The 20,963-nt window shown below is 31.5% G+C and overlaps 1 protein-coding gene across 1 annotated transcript; it reads left to right on the top strand.

Moving 5' to 3' along the window:
- Positions 1–15,013: 15,013 nt before the first annotated feature.
- Positions 15,014–18,654, top strand: LOC123893557 (chitin-inducible gibberellin-responsive protein 1-like). Its single transcript, XM_045943292.1, has 2 exons — positions 15,014–15,433; positions 16,520–18,654. Exon 2 carries the CDS (start codon positions 16,647–16,649, stop codon positions 18,390–18,392), a length of 1,746 nt encoding a protein of 581 aa, XP_045799248.1. The 5' UTR covers positions 15,014–15,433; positions 16,520–16,646; the 3' UTR covers positions 18,393–18,654.
- The last annotated feature ends 2,309 nt before the right edge of the window (positions 18,655–20,963 follow it).

Here is a 20,963-nt window from a genome sequence, read left to right as displayed (position 1 = left end):
AGGGGTGGCAAAGTGGGCATGCCCGCCCCGTTTAGGCCCGCCCCGTTTAGGCCCGCTTAAAAGCGGGGCAGGGCGGGACGGGGCAACTTAGGCGTCCGGGTTCAACAACTCAAGCCCGCCCGTTTATTGGCGAGTTGACGGGTTGGCGGGCCGGCCCGCCAAATACTTTTTTTTTTAATAGTTTGAATTATAACTTCACAATTCTTACCTCCTAGTTGATGTTAAAAAAAATAATAGCAAATTGTATTGAGAGAAGATTGTGAAATTAAGCAGGTTGAATTATAACTTCACAATTCCTTAAAATTCTTACCTCCTATTTTTAAACTAACAGAAAATAGGGATAATTAAGATTTGCGAGAAGATTACAGCAGAGAATAAAAATAATTAAACTAACAGAAACATTAATTAAGTTAATAAGTAATTCCTTACAATTACCCTTAATTAAACTAACACTTACAATTACCCTTAATTAAACTAACAGAAACATCAACTAAGTTAATAAGTAATTCATTACAATATAAGATAAAAGGATAAATACTAGCATAAAGGGAGCACGACGGCGGATGAAATGAATGAATGAAACAAACAACCCTAATTTTGGCAGGAAAAAGAAACGTGAAGTTTTATATGAGAGAAAAATATTACTGGATTGAAATTTGGGCTCCTCATTCTAAGCCCAATTTTCAGTAAAAGTAAAAAAATATAAAAATTTAAAAGTCGCGGGCTAACCCGCCCCGCCCCACCCGCCCCGTTTTTTAGGCGGATTAGGCGGGGGCGGGCCACCTTAAGGTAGCGAGCCGAAAACCTCAGCCCGGCCCGCCAAAAATGGTGGGTTAAACGGGTCGGCCTGGCGGGCCCGACCCGTTTTGCCACCCCTAGGGGTGTCCCTTAAACTTGGTTTAGATGCAACTCTATGAAACTTTCTTGTTTTGGTGAGTGAGCTCATTATATTGAGTTAACAATTTGAGTAAGTAGTTTTCAAACGGTATCCCAAAAATAAAGAAAACAAATGCAATATTAAAGAGAAGTTGGTTGATTTTTGGATGATAAATAGGTAGGGGAAAACGAGAACAGAAGACCTAACACACCTAAATGACCTAATGTGACATGAATAAAGGAAATTGATGAATCCAAGCAAGATTGCAAATTTGGGATGAAAACGATTTGAAGCACACGTTTGAACTTTATGAAAACGACTTTTAATTACTCTCGGTGAAGCCTAATAATATTAATAATATAATATTTGGTAAGCTTAATCTACCTTCATCCCTAATTATAAGACATTGTTTGACAAAATGGTATTATTCATTTACCTTGTTTTGACCGTATTTTTTTAATAATATATAAATATAAATATTAGCATATAAGATCTTGTTCAATTTGTTTTGATGTGTATTTTTAAAATATTAAATTTTTATAGTTTTTACTAATACACAACTAAAGATATTAGTGATCAAAATTGTGCATTGGCGTATGTGCGATAGTCAAACAGAGTTTTATAATTAGAGACAGAGGGAGTAATAATAATGATTGAATTTTGTCATTAAAAGATCATTTGCTTCGAGTTTTTTTAATAAAAAACAACTCATTTTTTAGATTAATTACATATTTGATGTATCCAATATATATTATAGACTGATTATATTAATTATTCGATTAATCTAAAAAATCAACAGCTTTTTATAAAATAAATCAGAGGTAGTATACAAAATTATATTTTTGTCAAGTAGCCTAGTGACTAGAATTTCATCTTTATAAGGTGAATAAGTGGGAGTAACGGAGTTCGAATCCCGATTCTTACAACATGCAATGTCTCTGCCAACAAAGTTATATTTACCCGGTAGTACAAAAGTTAACTCTTCGATCCAGTACATCATGGATAATTCCTTATTATTAATTTAGACGATTTTAATATTTAGAAATCGTTTTCTTTTTTATAGTATTTAGTATCTTAGGGACGGATCCACAAGGAATGAATGTAATATGCAATGATTTGTATACATGTGAAGACATACATGTGTTTTGTTCCCTGGGTCCAGAACTCCAATTCCATATCCCATCTATCTTGTTGAATTGGTGTATTAGAAGGCAAAATCAATATTGTTTCAAATTTACCAAATATTTACTATTGTATATTTACTAAAATCACGTTTAATAATTCAATTACTGTATATACTATGGTGTTATTGGAATGATAGTGGATAAATATGGCGGGAAAAGGAATTTTATGGAATTGAGTAACTTGAAGTAGGTTATCATGGGCCTACTTTAGATCCAGCAGAGCAACCATTTTATCATTCATGGGCCTGTTCTAGATCCAATATATGAGTTTAGTTTTTCGCGCCCACTATTTTTCATCCGCTCTGTCAAATGACCAAATATCCTCCTCACTACTTAGGTAGTAAACTAAGTTTGCTGGTTACATAGCGAGTGTTGTAAGAATGTGATCGTTTAGTCACCTTCACCCTTTCCCTCACCGACATGAAAGATTTTGAAAAAAAATCGTTCGTTGGTTTACATGGAATTTTTCCTCTCGTATTCGCATGTTAGGTAGCGAACACTACCTATATATATATATATATATATATATATATATATATATATATATATATATATATATATATATATATATATAGGTTGATGCAAAGTAAATCAAAGAACAACCTAAGATTGAAGCGAACCTGGTCAAAGAACAACCGAATGTTGACATTCATAAAGTTGATTTCCACGTCTAGTTCACGATTGAGAGGAATTTCGGTGCACGTGCTAAGATTTGTTGTTGGCATTGCAAAATCTGTTAATGGGGGAACGGAAGAAAAGTGTTGGTTACACTAAGATGTCAAAGAGGCGGTGAATATATGAAGTACATCAATAAGGAAAAACAAAAGAGGTATTCTTGACTGCATTCTGATATGGGTACAGTTCGCTGGTTACGTAGCAAACTAGTTTTGGGGGTTTCGCTGGCTAACCAACAAACCATTTTGTTACATGAAAAACCAAACAAAATAATAGGTAGAATTTCATTGCAACTTGAATTTGAATAGGAATATTTTTATTGAACGTAAAATAAACTAACATATTAAATTAGACATAATATGTATTAAAAAAATAGGCCCAAAAAACATTTTCCTATTGGTGTAAAAGTAATTTAGGACGGTTTGCCTTTCGGTTAGTCATGATTCCAATAGCCCCAAAAAACCTATGAATGAGATCGTTATGACTAACTGGCGATGAATTATACTGTTGTTTGTGCCCAAATGATATTTTACAACAAAAAATTTTTTTTTAACATACTCACTAGTTAAGTAGAGGAAGTGTGTCTTTTCCTAGAGTCCCTGTTTATGTCGAAATTGAGGATGATTTCTTACAAATCTCCACTCGGTCTAAGCAAGAAATGGAACGAGAAGATAAAGAGGAAGGAGAAACAATTTAGGAATTAGTTTAAAAAAACAAATCGTAAAAAAAGGATTATTTTTAGTTTTTATTAATTAGTTTGTGTTTAAAAAACAAGAATCCAAGTAAGGGTTTTACTTCCTGGTTTTTACCATCAGTATTCGGCTCGCTGGATCGTTTAATCTAGTTCGCAGGTCAGTTCTGATATCAAGTGATTTCAATCCCCTCCCGATCATAGTTATGAAAATTGAACTGTGATTCTTCTACCAAGTCTAGCGCAACGAAAACAACTAACGATCAATCGCATAAGGGTTTTGTTAGCCACGAAAACAATTTAAATGGAATTAATTCAAAATTAACGAAAAAAGGGACCAACTTAAAATATTTTAAAGGAAGGGAATTAAATTGAAACTTAAAAAAAACCATGTAATATTATAAAAAGTTAAAAACATGGGTTCCTTACACAATTTCTTAGATAACTCTTTATACTTTAATATTTAACGTATGCCTTTAAAATATTGGTTTGTTAAAGTTTGTAATATAGTAACACCTATAATTGATGTGAATTTCAATAATATTTAAGGGGTCGTTAATTTACAACCAACTAAAAACATGTTGGTATAAATTAGCAATGCGCATATTTTTACTTTGGACAAAAATATCCTCCCTTTATTATTTTAAATAGTTTAAGATGTTGGACAATTAAGTAATTGTTTATTTTATGCGCACCTTTTTCAACAGCCATGTCTAATTTTTCTTCACAATGTATCAAATGATGATTTTTATTTGTTGTGAGCCCGTGAATTATTATGCTTAAGTGGCTCTTTTTTTTGTAATTCAGTGGCTTTAATTACTCAGTTGCTTTTAATATATGCATGAGTCATTACAATATTGAGAATATTCTAGAAATTAGAAATTGGTAATGCACTTGACAAAAAAAAAAAAACAAAAGAAATTGGTGTAATGTAGAGAGTTTGTCTTTTTTTTTTATGTCTCGTGTTTGAATCGTTTGATTTCCTAGGTTGTTTATTTAGGTTGCATATATTTATAATTATGTGGGTATAAATTAGCAAATGAGTGTACAACATTTAATAAAAGTTATCTAACTATTAACTAACCCTCAAATTTATAGTATAAAATAACTAAATATCAAGGATTTTTTTGTCCAAAGTAAAAAGATGCATATTGCTAATTTACAACTTAATGATTTTAGTTGGTTGTAAATTAACAACCTCATATCTAAAATAATTGTTACTATTATTTACTTGAAGAATATGTTTGATTTGAGAAAAGAAACATAAATAAAAATACAAAAATTAATGATTTTATTTGGATTAAAGTTAGTTCAAATTCATTATTTTTTATATTTTTCTTTCTCCTATTTTTTCCCCTCAAACCAAACACATAAAAAAAATACTTGAAGTCAAAAGTGAAAACATGCCTATACCATACCGACAGAAAGAAAGTGAAAACAAATATATTTATTTCTAAAATATAAATTCAACAGATAATTCTTAAAATAAAACCTCAACATGATGAGATGAGATCGATGTTTATTCTCTAACTTTTATGTGGGCCAAAATTTGATGAATACGGTACACTGGCCCATCTAATGATAACTATTAAATAAAGCTAAGCTTTATTCACCATTGATTTTCAAATTTATTTTGATTTTCACTATTTATCTGGATAAGTATAGAAATGCCTCTTTTTAATACCACAAGAATGATTTCAATTTGTTTTTATCTTCTTGTAAAATCACTATCAAATCAAATTCGATCAAATATATTTTGGAATGCTTTGGATTCTTATGTATCGTGATATCATATCTCCTTTCATCACTTCAATTGATTCGATTGCAAAATTGATGACCCGGTTGACTATTTTTTTTGTAAGAGGAGGGGCATTGTACTAAACTATAATGAGCACGATTAAAATAAACACCAACAACATCTTGTTATAAGAGGGTAACTTAATGATATGATATCGGTCTTAAGAGCAACCATTTAGTTTAATTTGTCTACAAATAAATATAAGATAGTAATTTGTTATTTCTTCGTTATAAGATGATTGATGAGATTGACAGTGAAAACACAATAATAAAATTTAAGATAATTTTTTGAAATCAACGCTATAAAATCTATTTCAAGAGCTATGCATCGATAACTTTTATTCCAAGCAAGCTAGAGAAATGTTAAAATACCTAAAATACAAGTAAGCTCCTTATCCATGAGCTTAACTGAGTTGTCACAGAAAACACCGCCACACGCTCTTGTGAATCACTATATTGAACAATGGCTGAAGGCACCCATACATCAGTCCACTTGCAAACTTTTTTTACATGAAAATATAGGTGCGGTTTTTTGTTTAATTTTCCATTTTGTTGTTTGTTTTGATTTTTTATTTTATTGTGATTTTTGTTTAATTAAGATTGATATATCAACTTCATTACTTTAATCAATGACTATGTCGTCAATGTTGTAGATCCACATTAAGTAATGTCAATATCAAAGACGATTATTTGCGATGGTTATTAATTTAATTAAAACAATAGGTTGGAGGGTTTTTTTTCCCATAAAATGAGAAGTTTCTTTTCATTCTTTTACGGGTACATGAAATTTATTTTTAATTTTTTAGTTTAAACTAATTAAATTACTATGATCTTTAATTTTTTTCAGTCCTTAATTCAAATTAGTTGAATTATCTGAGTCTCCAAAATAGAAAAATTTAATCATTGATCTTAGAGGCTGCTTATAAAAAAATTTCATTACCTCTGCGTGTATGCATTCATTATTATTGAATACAAAAATGTCTCATGTGAACACTCCATAAACATGGTTCATACTTGCATATAAAATCATTTTTTTGAGAAGAATTATTATAAAATCATATTAAGCATGTGTTAGTAAGACCAGGATAATTCCTTTGACCGTACATATGGAGTTTATTATCGACAATGACACATACTTAGGTTTTCTGGGGGACAAAACTATAGGATGACATCGGTGTGGTATTCAAAACTATGGACATTTAGATGATAGCATGAATTAACAAATCAAACGAGATTGTAATTCTATTTAAAAATAACGTTAATTGCACTTTTCGTCTTTGTTATGGATTAAGCTATAAACTATACATTAATACCTAAACCGACCTGTTACATTTAATGAGCATGCATTGCTAGCTCAAACTATACATGCGTTTTTTTCTATTTAATTTTTTTTTTTACTTTTGTGCTTGTCCCTAAAATATGTTCGCCTAAAATGCGTGTCTAAATATTTGTGCCTATACAAGATTTCCTCCTAATAGTACTAGTTAATATTAAAATGATTGGCATTAAGATCAAGATTCTTACCCTTGACCAAAAAAATTAAGATTCTCTTAACTGTTAATAGTGTTGTAATTTTTATGTCAATATACGATGAATCAAATAGACAATTTAAAACTTGGATTAGATCATTGAAAATAATTCTCTAAAATAGTTTGAGATTCTCTTGTTTATAAAAAAATGCGAAAAATGAATAACCGTCTTCGATTGTGCATGTATGTCATGTGTAGAACAATTGTCTTTCAAACTGTTCGCTCCAATCTTCATTTGTTGTTTGAATTTAAATTTTGGTAGGAGAATTCTTCTTTACCTCTTTTTCTTCTATCTTTCAAATCTCATTTGATCCATTTTGACCTCGCCTAGTGAACTTATTCGATCTTCAAAACACAACTAGTTTTCAAAATTATATAAAATTTTACATGTGTAACACAATCATAAATATTGAGACCGTCACAATTGATTGTCGTTCAGCAGCAAACCGAAACTATACCCCTTTCATGTTTAAGTATATATTCTCTCATTTTTAACCTTTTATTTCACGTTTATACATGACTTGAACGTCAGAGTATCTTACAAGTACACCACTATGTGGACGCAATGTTTCACGACCACAATTTCCATATCAGGAAAGATCAGCCTTCATTATGTGTTTTTGCAATTTTAATTTATTCTCAATACACATTTGAGGGCTAATGCTACGGTGACCACCTTCACAAGTGGTCCACCGTGGACAAGTGACCTACCGAATATGAATTTTACGAAATTCACTGTTGGAGTTGGATTGAAAGTTTATATCATATAGATCATCCATAAATTTTTTAAATTTTTTTGAAAATCATTTGATATGTTATTGAGACCCATCAAGATTTACGTTATTTAATAAACCGTTAATCTTGATGTGTCTCAATAACATATCAAATGATTTGCAATTTTTCTAAATTTTTCTATGGATGATCTATATGATATAAACTTTCAATCCAACGTTGGATTTTATAAAATTCGTATTCGTTATAATGTTATTTCACTTGATAAAGTGATCCATATAGGCATGGCAATAAAACCCATACCCGCGGGTATCCACCCAAACCATATCCGTTTTGACGGGGAAAATCTGAGTTGACTGGGTTCGGGTTTGGGTTTTCCCCGATTTCAAAAGATGGGTTTGGGGCGGGTAATGGGTACATTGATACCCACCCCGAACTCGTCCCCGAACCCACCCCGCTTATGCTAAAAATTAGATTTCACCTATTTTAAATAAGAAACGCTTAAACAATCTCTTAAATTACGTTCATATATTTATTTTTTATTTTAATTTGAGTATTAAACAAACCATTTTCTCTATTATTTTTTTCTTTATTTAAAAAAATATTGTTGAGAGAAAATAATTTTGGACATTTAATTTTTTTTTAATAAAAAAATACTAAAATATAATCTAAATTCATGTGAAAAGAGGCGTAATGGTGATACCCGAAACCCGATGGGGATACCCGATCCCCGTTGGGTATGAGTTTGAGGTTATCATTTTTATCCCCGCTCGAATTTGGAATGGATTTCGGAAAACCCAAACTTTATGGGTTTGAGTTTGTGGAGGGCAAAACCCGTCCCCGCCCCACCCCATTGCCATGCCTATCCATTTGAGCAATTTTAATCATTTGTATTTTTACCTTCTCCATATTTATTTATGGCTTAATTAGTAAAATGGTCCCTTAAAGACATTTTTGGTTTCAGATTGGTCCCTTAAAGAAAAAAAAGTTCAAATAGGTCCCTTAAAGAAAAAAAAGTCTGAATAGGTCCCTTAAAGACATCTCCGTTAATCAGTTTGGTCCCTAAAAAGAGGTCTAAATAGGACCAAACTGATTAACGGAGATGTCTTTAAGGGACTTATTCGGATTTTTTTTTCTTTAAGGGACTTATTTGGACCTTTTTTTCTTTAAGGGACCAATCTAAAACCAAAAATATCTTTAAGGGACCATTTTATTAATTAAGCCTTTATTTATTTCCCTACTCACGTGTGCTACCCATAGAGTTTTGAATTTTGATATTAATTTGGTCTTACGATCATAGAAAACCGTGGGATACAGCCTGTGAGTGTTTGCCACGTAAGGTCAAAGAGTCAAATAGGATCTTCTTGCAATGTACACGTGTATTACTAGAAGGAGAGATTAGTGTCATAGCTTTTCCTCTCACGCGCTCTTTCTACCGTTAGTTGTACTGTTACGGGTACTTGTCTTGCCCTATCATAGAAAGTGAAAATAACTCATTTTAGAAAGTTAGAAAGGAAAATGTTTGGTAAACTTTCCATATGGTAAATGTGACAAATAAATAAGTCGACAATGTAATGGAATAAAAATACTTTAGTAAAAAAAAATAAAAATTTAATGGAATAAAAATAATGTATAAAAATAAAATAAGATATTGAATGAATAATAGAAAATAATATGAAAAGTACCAAAAACAAATAAGTGTATAGATATTATTGTTGTTTTAATAAATAAGCAAATAGAGTCAATATTATTTATGAAAAATGCCATAATAATAGAGTTTAACACTAATAATATAAAGATACAAATTCTCTTTCTCTAGCCGGCCCTATTTTCTTTTTCTCTGAGTTTCTTCTTCCTCTACTAGTTAGGGGTGATTTTAGGTCATATTTGGCCTAAAATCACCCCTCTTCACATTTTTTCTTGTTGTTTTCAATTTAAATAAGTGATTTTTCACATAGATTAAGTTTTTTTAGTTGTTTTTCTTTTTTATTTGTGTGATATTGTCGTCTGAGTGCGGCGTTTGTGTTGATCGTCGTCTTGGTACGACGTTGTTGAATTCTCCGTCTTGTTAAGGTGTTCGTTTAGTTCATATTGAAAGATCATCTTCAATCAATTGCAGATTCAATCAATGATTTGGGCATCAACGTTGCAGATCCGGAAGCATGGATATTTCGGTGACTTTAGTTTTATCATATTATTATTTGTAGGCATTTTGCCGTTGTATGCTATTAACACGGATGCTGTGAGTTTGTTCGCAGATTCATCCTTTTTGTTTTTAGCGATGTTGAATGTGTATTTGGATCTGATGTACTATATCAATTATTGGAATGAATGAATATCGTTATCTTTTTAGTAAAAAAAAAAACACTAATAATATAATATATATACTGTAAAAAAAACACTAATAATATATATTTTTTGGAGGTGGTGAGTATACATCTCATGATTTTAGAAGTTTTTGCAAAAAGGAGGGTATCTCAGATGAAGTTACACCTCAGCATAATGGAGTATATGAAAGCAGGAACACAACTATTATGAAAATGACAAGGTGCATGTTGAAAGCGAAGAAGCTATCTAAGTCATTTTGAGGAGAAGTAGTGATAACTGCCAGTTATATGTTGAACAAATGTCCTACCAAATGCTTAGACAAAGTGCCAGAAGCAATATGGAGTGGTTCAACTCCATCTGTGAAATAGTTGAGAGTGTTTGGCTCATTATGCCATAGACACAACTCAGATAAAAGAACATAGAAATTGGATGACAAAAGTGAAACCCTCATATTTGTAGGATATCACATTACAGGGTCCTACACTGTACAATCCAATCACTAAGAAGACCACATTCAGCAGAAATGTGATAATTAGTGAAAAAGAGCAATGGAATTGGGGGGATGCAAGCACAAGGTCAGAACATGCCTTACTACCTGCTAAGAAGAAGCAAATAGCAGTAGAATGAGTGCATAAAGTGATGCACTTACTTGATGGCTCAATTGCAAAGACAAGACCCGTGGCCAAAGGACACAAAAGTCTGACATTGATTCCAAGGAAATGTTCTGTCAATCAGGTGTAGTGACAAATGTTAAAGCAAGGTGTGGAGCATCTGCTCATAGTCTGCCAGAATTTCAATTGGAAAGCTTGGCACCAGTTGCAAGATTGGAAACAATATGACATGTGGTGGCAATAGAAAACCAAGTGAATTGGCAGAGTGTTCAACTAGATGTCAAGTCTGCATTGGTCAATGGCAAACTTGTGGAAGAAGTATATGTTGAACAACCACAATGTTTTAAAGTTAAAGGTGCAGTAAATAAAGTACCTAAGCAACAGGAAGAGCTTGAGTTGATGGTTGATACATTTACATGGCCACTGAAGATTGAAAGATTTAAAGACCCGAAGAAGATGCTGAAGGTCACAAGTTTGGAACATTTGAATAAAGGGGGTGTGTTGAAGTGTAATTCAAATGCCCTATCAGATGCTGAGAATAAGACAAGTTTGAATTGTCAGCTTTGACAATTTGATTTAAGGAGGAGTATTGGTTCAGGAAGAGTTTGAATTAAGGAGGAGTATTGGTTTTATAATTCAAACTCTGCTATTCCTGATGCTCTACCAGATGTTGGAGCATATGTTTTGTTCCTCTGTTTGACAGTTAGCAGTTAGTTAGCTGTTAGTTGTTAGTTGTTGAGTGTAGTTGCACTTGTGTTAGTTATTTGTTTGTACAATTATAATTCAATTAGTTTTGTTTGTCCTAGGTAGTTATACAGTTACTTGCAGTTGAAGTAACAAACTTGTATATAAACAACAATGTCCTTTGTGAAAGAATAAGATTTTACTTTTCCTTTATTCAATTTCTGCTCATTCAATAATCATCTTCTCTCAGATTATTCATTCTTCATTCCTCTTTATTTCTTTCTGTGTTATTTGTTTTGGGTTAAATCCCCAACAGTTTAAACCATAGTAATTTTAAAGTGTTTTATAAATACACCAACAAATATCATTCTAAAAGTTACACCTACAAAACGATTTCTAGCACCTACAGTTCAAAATCGTACATTATTATTTTTTTTAAAATTGTTCTCTATGTCCTTTCAAAAAGTACTATTTTGAAGTATTGTTACTTTAGCGTAGTAAAATTGTTCCCTTAAGAATATGCAAGGCCTTGATTAACCATCGAAGAAAATTATCCCTAACTGCCTTTTGAGAGCACATGCTTCATGTCGAGGAGGAGGTTCAGGTAAAGCGGATGCGGATATAAGAGCTCTGAAAGACATTTATGCTATGGAAAAATAAAGGAGGGCTCTCACCCGAGAGCGTGAAATGATGGTTTGTAGGTAAAGACTACGACTACAATATTTTATCACATGATTGGCCATGTTGATCAATTATACTCACTCCGATCTTATATATATAAGAAAAAACTTGGCCATCAAAAGTATTTATAATTTAACTCCAAAAATTTGGTCTATAGTAGGAAAAAGATAGGTTTTGAATCAGAGAAGTTTTGGATTTGAGCCATGTTACCTTTGGAGATTTGTAAATAATCTTTGAGTCCTAAGGTTTTTCCTGTCTTGAACTGGGCATTACTCCTCCACCTTAAATAATTTATCATTTTAAAAAAAGAAACAAAATGGTATTTACAATTTTTATTTCTTTTGGTAATTAATACTTACCATTTTAACAAATAAATTTGACCCTTCTATTTTATCATGCTATATGTCACCAACAAAACTACTAGTTAAGAATATCAAATTATTGTTCGATCGAAACAGATAAATGTTCGATTCGACAAATCAACACTCAACTTACACTTCAAAATGTTATTTACGCTATTATGAAATATGAGCCAACTCGTAACAAATCTTAGTTGACTTTTGTTTTTCCTTAAGTCAAGTCAACACTTGTGTTAGATATGTTTCACTACAAAATAAAGAAAAACTGGTCCTATAAGTATTTATTTTTTGGACTGAAGTGTAAATTGAGTGTTGATTTTCTCTTTTTTGATGATGGAAATTAAATTGTTGAATTTGCGATGTTGAAATAAGATTGCATAGATCAATCAATGAAATAATACGTCATGGATGAGTCAGGCTTAGTATAGTTCAACCCCAGCTGTGGCAAGGTGTGAAGTGTGAACTCAGGTTGCATTACTTTCCTCCAAACTCATGAATCACTTCTTAGATCTTACGTTCTTAATTAGACATTTAGACCAAGTCTTTGCTCATTTAATTCCAAAACTATTTTGTTCCGACTTATGATACACGTAATTAAATTTTAGTGGATAAAGAACTTTTTATTTTTTGATAGTCATGGTTTTTAATTATTTTTATTTTTGATGTTTTTTTCTAGTCATGGTTGATAAAGGAATGAACCAGCTGCAAATGTAATATTGTTTTTTTTTACGTGAAAATAAAAATAGGTATGTGTTTTGGAATGAAATATAAAACAAAAATATTGTAATAAAAATAAAATAAATTTTTTTTAATTATAAATAGTTATTTTTAAGGAATGATTATTGCTAGCTACTATATTATGAATAAAATATTCAAATTATAAGCTACTTTATATCAATTTCATACAAATTAAGATATGTATTTAATTTTGTATAAGAAAAAGAAATTATGAGTGTTACTTTAATTTGGCAATATTTATATCTCAAATTATTTATCCCTTTATAATATAATATGAATGCAACATTTACTAATTTATTTTTCTCACTCATATAATCTTTTTTGTTGTATTTTAATTCACCTAACTAATTCATCAAGTCTTTAGTGTTCCTTTCATTTCTCCAATACTATGATGAGTGCTAAGAAAACTTTATTTTCATCATTCTCTCTAATTGGGTGAAATTAATGGTCTCACCACATTATGATAGTTAACTAAAGTGATAGTAATACTCCCTCTTCATTGCAACTAGTGACCAATTTGTAAAAATAATTTATCCTAAGATGTATTATCCTTTCAATTTTTATTTTATAATAAGGAGGTTGTTAGGCCGAATTACAACTCGACGATTAAAATAAATATTGATAACATTCTGCCATAAGAGGTTAACACATCCCAGGGGAGGGTGAGTAAGAAAGATAGAACCCGTAAATATTGAGAGAGCGTAAGTTGTAATCCAGTTGCGACTTGGTTCGTTCGCCTGTATAACATGAAAATGTTGAACTTGTCAATCCCTCATCATAAAGCGATCAATGAGGGAGACTATATAGTAGCACATGGGCGAGATGGAGAACACTCTTTGCTGGTCAAGGACACTGCTATTGCCGAATCAGATTCCATATGGACAAGTCGAGCTCCCTTATGCCACGCCAATTGAAGAGTAGAATAAATGCCCCATAATTCCGCCATAAATTTGGACTGTGCAAGACCCCTAACTTAGGTTACAAGCAAGTGTTACCAAGGTGTCACTCCAAAGTTAATACTCCGTATCTTTAACTTTGTATTTATGGTACGTAATGGTGACTAACACAAATACTTGATTAAATTAATAAAAATACTATAATTATTTTTGTTTTATTTAAATTTATGTAAAATAATCAAATGCATCATTCTTCCAAAAATGAAGAGAGGATCATTTTATATTTGCACATGATAATTTAGTATTTTCTATTAAAATCTTCAAATTTAGACAACTTACTGTTGGCTGTTTGTTTTAGAATGTTTCCACCATAAACACTGAATTTTTATAATCCTAAGTACTTTTTGTTTCTTAAAAAAGGCATATTACTCTTTATCCCAAAGCTAATGCCTATAGGCTGATCCACAATTAGTCACTAAAGTACATTTGTACTTGTACCTAACTTATCCAAAACCAGAACACCATATTTCTAAACAACTCAAATTCAACTAACAAAATCCATTTTATATAAACTAACGGCAAAATAGGGTGTAATTTTTTTTTACATAAATATAATAAACCCACATAAATTTTTCCCCCCTTCATCATCAATTTTACATAAATATAATAAACCCACATAAAATTTACACACAATTAAGATATTTTAGATTTAAATTCAAAATATCACAAATATTTGATCTAACAATTTTAATATTTACCGTAAAAAAACTTCAGTATTTATCATTTAAGCTAGGACTTGCATATTTTTTTTTGAGCTCGATTTTCATGACAAACTCATCTGTAGAACATCAATCAAATGTTTGTTAGCAAGAAAAATTAAAAATTCAAATTTTACTTAATATATGACCTAACTCAAATGACCATTATAGAAACTGACATTGAAAAAATTTGAACATCAAACAAACCATATAAATTTTATTTTTAGGATCATATTAAATAAATCCTAAAGACACATGTTAAGATATTTAAAATTAAAAATTTAATTAAAATTTCAGTTTTTTTTTATAAATATTTAAAAAATATAATACTATAATATGCAAGTTCTAAAAAATATTACTACACATTTATATTTTAAACATGTGCTATTAAAGCATACTTAACATTTTTTTTGTTGTGACTAAACATTTTCCTTATTTTTATTATTACTCCAAACATGACCACATATTTTGACGGTCATCCCTCTAAAAAACACTAGTGGTTGACGATGTCAATTGACAGAAACCTCCACACGCACACAATCACGCGAGTGATTTCACCGCCCGCGTTGAGAAAAACCCACGAATCTTCAGCGCCAAATACCCAAACGTGTGGTCGGCTCCGTTAAATCGTAACACCACAAAATCAAAATATCTTACTCTCAACCACGTCACCGTTACCGTCACCGTTATCTTAGTCGGTCTATATATATAACCATACACATCATTGAAATTCAATGTTATAAAAACACCAAAACCGAACACACTTTCTTCCTAAAACAGAAAACAAAACAAAAAGTTCAAACCGCACAAAGATTTTCATAACCTTAGTTTCAACGAACACATTCAAGTTTCAATTTATTCGGCGCCGAATTTTGTTCTTCATTTTTTTTAAGGTAATTTCTTAACACATGTCTTATGTTATGTTTTCTCATTTTATTTCTTAAATTTTAGCTTAATGGATTAATTGTTTATTTTGTTTAATTTATTTATATCATTTTTTTTGGGTAGAAATATCATGTTTATATTTACTCATGTATACTTTTTTTAATTAAAAAACTAATCTTGGAGTTAAGTGATTTCTGGGTTTGGGTCAAAATTTCAGCTTTTCATAGATACGTTTCATTTTCAATAGTAGTATGAAATATTGAAATTCATTCGCCTACCAATTTGTTGGTCAAAAGCAATTGGAACCGACAGAGAATGTTAGTTGTGAACTTGTGTGAACATGGTTTCAAATTTCAACTACAACCTTTTTGAGTTTTTTAGAGTGAATGTTTTGGGGATGTGATTTAGAACTACTCCATTTTGTTATTATAATCCATTTCTTATTATAAGAAAAAAAAAAAACTTTTTAGGTTTTTAAGTTTATTGAATAACTGATGTATCTGGTTATTCAGTCTTTATGAACCAGAATTATTTAGAGTATATTAGTATTTAATGCTGGAGTGTTTTGTGTAATGTTTGCAAAAGCTGCTCTGCTGGGTGAGGATCAAATTCTCATCTCCTTATCTACTAAATGAGCACTTGTGACATTTTGTTTATGATAGCTTCTTAGCGTAAGCTGTTTTTAGCTTATTTTCATAAGATCTTTAGGATAACCGACCACATCTTATAGTTTATATGAAAACAATTTAATTTTGTCTTTTGTTATAGAAATAGTTTATATGGTAAGTGTAAAAGTTTGTTTTTTAAAAGGAATAAGTGTAAAAGTATAATTAAGTTATTTATCCAAACATGGTCCAAGTCAACTTTATAACCTCTTTCATGGATTCATGATAAAGTTGAATTTGATTTTGTAAACTTTATCAGCTTGAATTTTCTTATGTTTGTCTAGTTTCTTCATTTCTTGTGTGGATAGGATATGTATCTTACTTCCTTCATATTTATGCATAAGGCTAAAAGATTTCTAATATGAATTTTTCATTTGCTTTTATGAAAATATTTAGTCTTATTTATGTATGTCTTTATTGTCATTTCAGGTTTATATGCTTTTGTCGAAACTATCGAGGTAAATTTTCCGGATGCTGACGCTTGATTTCTGATTCTCTAGCTTGGCCGGTTTTTAGGATTTCCTCTCAATCAAGACATCAGATTCGTCATCATAGTATGGACTCACAACAACTTTATAGTTACAGCATGACTACAGGATTACCTTACATGCAATCTTTTCCAACTATTCCATCACTACAAAATGGTTTGTTTGGATCCTTGAAAGTTGGCGTCGGAAACTCACCTGATTCGCCATTTTCCTCTCATTTTGATTCTGATACTCTTTCTGCATTTAGTGACAGCCACGAGCATTACAACTCGGGCGAAATCCTATCTGGTATCAGCTCCTCTTATAACTCATCACTGGAAACCAACCATTATCTGCAAAGATCGGTTTCATCGGTCGACAGTCTCAAAGAAAGTTTGCAATTATATTCTGCTAGAAATTCTTCTCTACCAACTAACCATAAAATCAGACACGCCTTGTTGGAACTAGAAAATGCGCTGATGGCCCCTGATGATAACGAAGTTACGACATCTAATTCTTCATTGGGTGATAGCATCAGGGAGACGGCATCCGGCCCAAGATATAGATCATGGAGCCATGAGAACCAAGGGTCACAATATATTCAAAGTCAGCCATCACACGTTACCAACAACACTAGGCAATCAAATGAAGTTGTGCATGTTGAGAAACGACGAAAGTTGGAGGTGGAATCCTCTCTACAAGAGTTTCCATCGGGGGATTTAAAGCAATTACTGATTGCATGTGCCAAAGCTATGGCTGAGAACAACACCCAAGATTTTGACCTATTGATAGAAAGGGCTAGAAATGATGTGTCTATCAATGGAGAGCCAATCCAGAGGCTTGGTGCTTATATGGTAGAAGGGCTTGTTGCAAGGAAGGAAGCGTCAGGGAATAGCATCTATCATGCTCTTAAGTGCCGCGAGCCTGAAGGCGAAGAGTTACTCACATACATGCAACTGCTTTTCGAAATCTGTCCGTACTTAAAGTTCGGTTACATGGCTGCAAATGGAGCTATTGCCGAAGCTTGCAGGAATGAGGATCGCATACACATCATAGATTTTCAGATTGCTCAAGGAACTCAATGGATGACACTTCTTCAAGCTCTTGCTGCAAGACCTGGCGGAGCTCCCCACGTGCGGATCACAGGAATCGATGACCCCGTCTCTAAATATGCACGCGGTGATGGACTAGAAGTAGTCGGGAAAAGATTGGCCATGATGTCCAAGAAATTTAACATCCCGGTTGAGTTTCACGGTATTCCTGTTTTTGCTCCTGACGTTACAAGAGACATGCTTGATATCAGAGTCGGAGAAGCTTTGGCTGTGAATTTTCCGTTACAACTCCATCACACAGCTGATGAGAGTGTTGATGTGAACAATCCAAGAGATGGACTTTTAAGATTGGTGAAATCTCTTGCTCCAAAAGTGGTCACACTTGTGGAGCAAGAATCAAACACAAACACAACACCTTTCTTCAACAGGTTCATAGAAACTTTAGATTACTACTTGGCAATCTTCGAGTCTATCGACGTCACGCTCTCGCGAGACAGCAAAGAAAGGATTAACGTCGAGCAACATTGTTTGGCTCGTGATATCGTGAATGTCATTGCTTGTGAAGGTAAGGAAAGAGTCGAGCGACATGAACTGTTCGGTAAATGGAAGTCTAGGTTGACGATGGCGGGATTTCGTCAATGTCCTTTAAGTTCTTATGTGAATTCTGTTATAAGAAGTCTTCTGAGATGCTATTCAGAACACTATACATTAGTGGAGAAAGATGGGGCAATGCTTTTAGGGTGGAAGAACAGAAATTTGATATCTGCTTCAGCATGGCATTGATGAAAAAACATATTAAGATAAGAAATAGTATAGTAATTGTAGAAATAACATGATGATGGAAGCCAACAAGGTTTGTGTTGATTTCAAGTGCTATGTATCCATTGTCACTGTTTTATAGGTTTATGTTCCTTAAATTTGTCCATAAAGAGTATGATGTAGTAGTTATGTAGTAATAGTGATTCTTTTATTATATGTTTTAGGTATGTAATGTTCACTTTTGTTTTTTAGATGTTGATAAATGAAAAATGCTACTTTGCTTTCATTCCAGTGTATTTAAATAATGTGAATCACACCAATGGTTGCTAACCACTACTCCAACCATCACCGGTTGCCACTTTGACCACCACGCATCATCACACTCCAATCACTGTCAACCACCACTCTGGCCACACTCCAACCATGCAACCACCACTAATCTTCAATTTGACCACTAGTACTAACTACTATTATTACCCTGACCACCACATATCAACACTTCCCCCACCACTCTAGTCATCACTCTATCTAGCTCCGACGATCAACTAACCATCACAAACAATCACTCTAGCCACCCTCTGATCACAAAAAGTTACCACTCTAATCTGCACCGGTCACCACCACCACCACCAATATTAGTTTAAGTGTTGAATTTTTAAATTATAAACTTCAATTAAATATTGAAATTTTTACGAATTTAAGTTTTCATCTAATCATATCTATCTATGTTTTTGGAGTTGTTAAGATAATTTATGCCTAATGACCCTGTTACAAAACTCAAATGTCATCACCAAGATGGATTGATTCAAACTCCCATAATGAATTTGCTCAAAATAGATTCAACTTGACTCGTGTGCACACTAATCCTCATTAGAGATGACAATTTGATCCACTAATCCACCATCCATCCACTTATTTCTATCCAATTCATCTATTAAATATAAATTTAGATAGTGGATTGGATTGAATGCACCCGTTTAAAATACATGGAAGAATCCAATCCGTCCATCTTATTTTAAATCCAACGGCACCTCATATCATTACAAATCCATTGGATAAAATAAATATTCTTTTACAAAAATAATATTTTAAATAAAAATGAATATTTAAATGAATTTATATTTATAAATAAAAAACTGAAAAAATAAAAGTAAAACTGGAATTTTGGAAATAAAAATAATTGGGAAAAAAGAAACTAGAAACAGAAAACAGAAGAAAGAAAACATCTTTTGGACTAGTAAAGAAAATATGCATAGGCCCAATAACAAAAATTAATTCAGGGCCCAGTAATAAATAGAAATTTTAAGTTTTTTTTTTTTTTTTTTTTTTATAAAAAATAACAAATATTTTCAATTGGAAAATATTTTTCAATTGGAAAATATTTTGACAAATAATAAATTTGTCATATTTTGACAACACCATTATATTTTTAATTGGAAAATATTAAACGGTTTTTCTGGGACATTAGTTAAGCATATTAATAAAGAAATTTTATATTAAAGTTTATGTATTTAATATTTTAAAAATATAAAAAGTTATTTTTTAATAATATTAATTTATCCTTAATTTCCTTTTTAAGTATATTTAACAAATTCCTTATTTTTAAGTTAGCAGATCCTTTTTAATTTATGTATAAACACTTTAAACTACACTTATTTTAAAATGCAAAGGCGTGCAATTTCATTTTCATCGAAGTTGGCGCGTGGTTAGCACCTTATAACCGAGGGTTATAGTATATACTCTCTCCGGACACAAATATAAGAAAAAAGTGATTTATGCATTGAAAATTACATAAATTTTTGAAAAGTGAAATGGTTAAATAAGGGTATATTATGAATAGTAGTATTAATTAGTTTAAAAATAGTCGACTTTTACTTATATTTGTGTCCAAAATTTGTGTCCGAAAAGAGTATATTCATAACAAAGAATTGGTTTCTCCCACAAAACACTACTCGTTGGCTCTTACCATCATCATAATCAACAAGACATTAATTTCCGGTGTGGTTAAATTTTTTAGACATTATTTAAAAAAATTCATCGTTATCTTAATAATTCAGTTAAACAACGAACAACATATAAAATTATTATTAATACAACATGTGTATCTAGAAAAAGAACACCAACAATTCAGAAAATTTCTATTAAAATAAAATTAACAAACTAACATATTATATCCAGAAAAACACAAAATTACTATTCGAAAAAAAGAAACGACTATAAATTATTGAATATATGTGAAATCATACATATTACTATTGTTTGATACATCTCAAGATTCTACTTGGACCAAAATATATAGACCCAAATTAATTACAGTCATTTAAGCTAATATGTATCGAGAGACTTACAGTCATTAATAATAAACTTTAAATTAATATTTACATCAATATTTATACGAATATGTATACAAATTAATTTAAAATTATTTATAAAATTATTATTATTATTTTTAAAAAATATTTGGACTAAGCTGGTGTCGCTCACACAGGTCCGCCCCTGATTCAACCCAACATGCAGATGCTGACTTCAAGCGACCAATTGTTAATTTTAGTCCTAGCATTTGGGGGGATGTTTTCCATTGGTATGATTCTCAAC

Source organism: Trifolium pratense, linkage group LG7 (genome assembly GCF_020283565.1).
Source record: "Trifolium pratense cultivar HEN17-A07 linkage group LG7, ARS_RC_1.1, whole genome shotgun sequence".
NCBI classification, from domain to species: Eukaryota; Viridiplantae; Streptophyta; class Magnoliopsida; order Fabales; family Fabaceae; genus Trifolium; species Trifolium pratense.
The sequence above is the reverse complement of the archived record's forward strand: the minus strand, read 5'-3'. Positions and strand labels throughout refer to the sequence as shown.

Coding starts and splice junctions, on each gene's coding strand:
- LOC123893557 (XM_045943292.1), top strand. CDS start 16,647: ATGGACTCACAACAACTTTATAGTTACAGCATGACTACAGGATTACCT.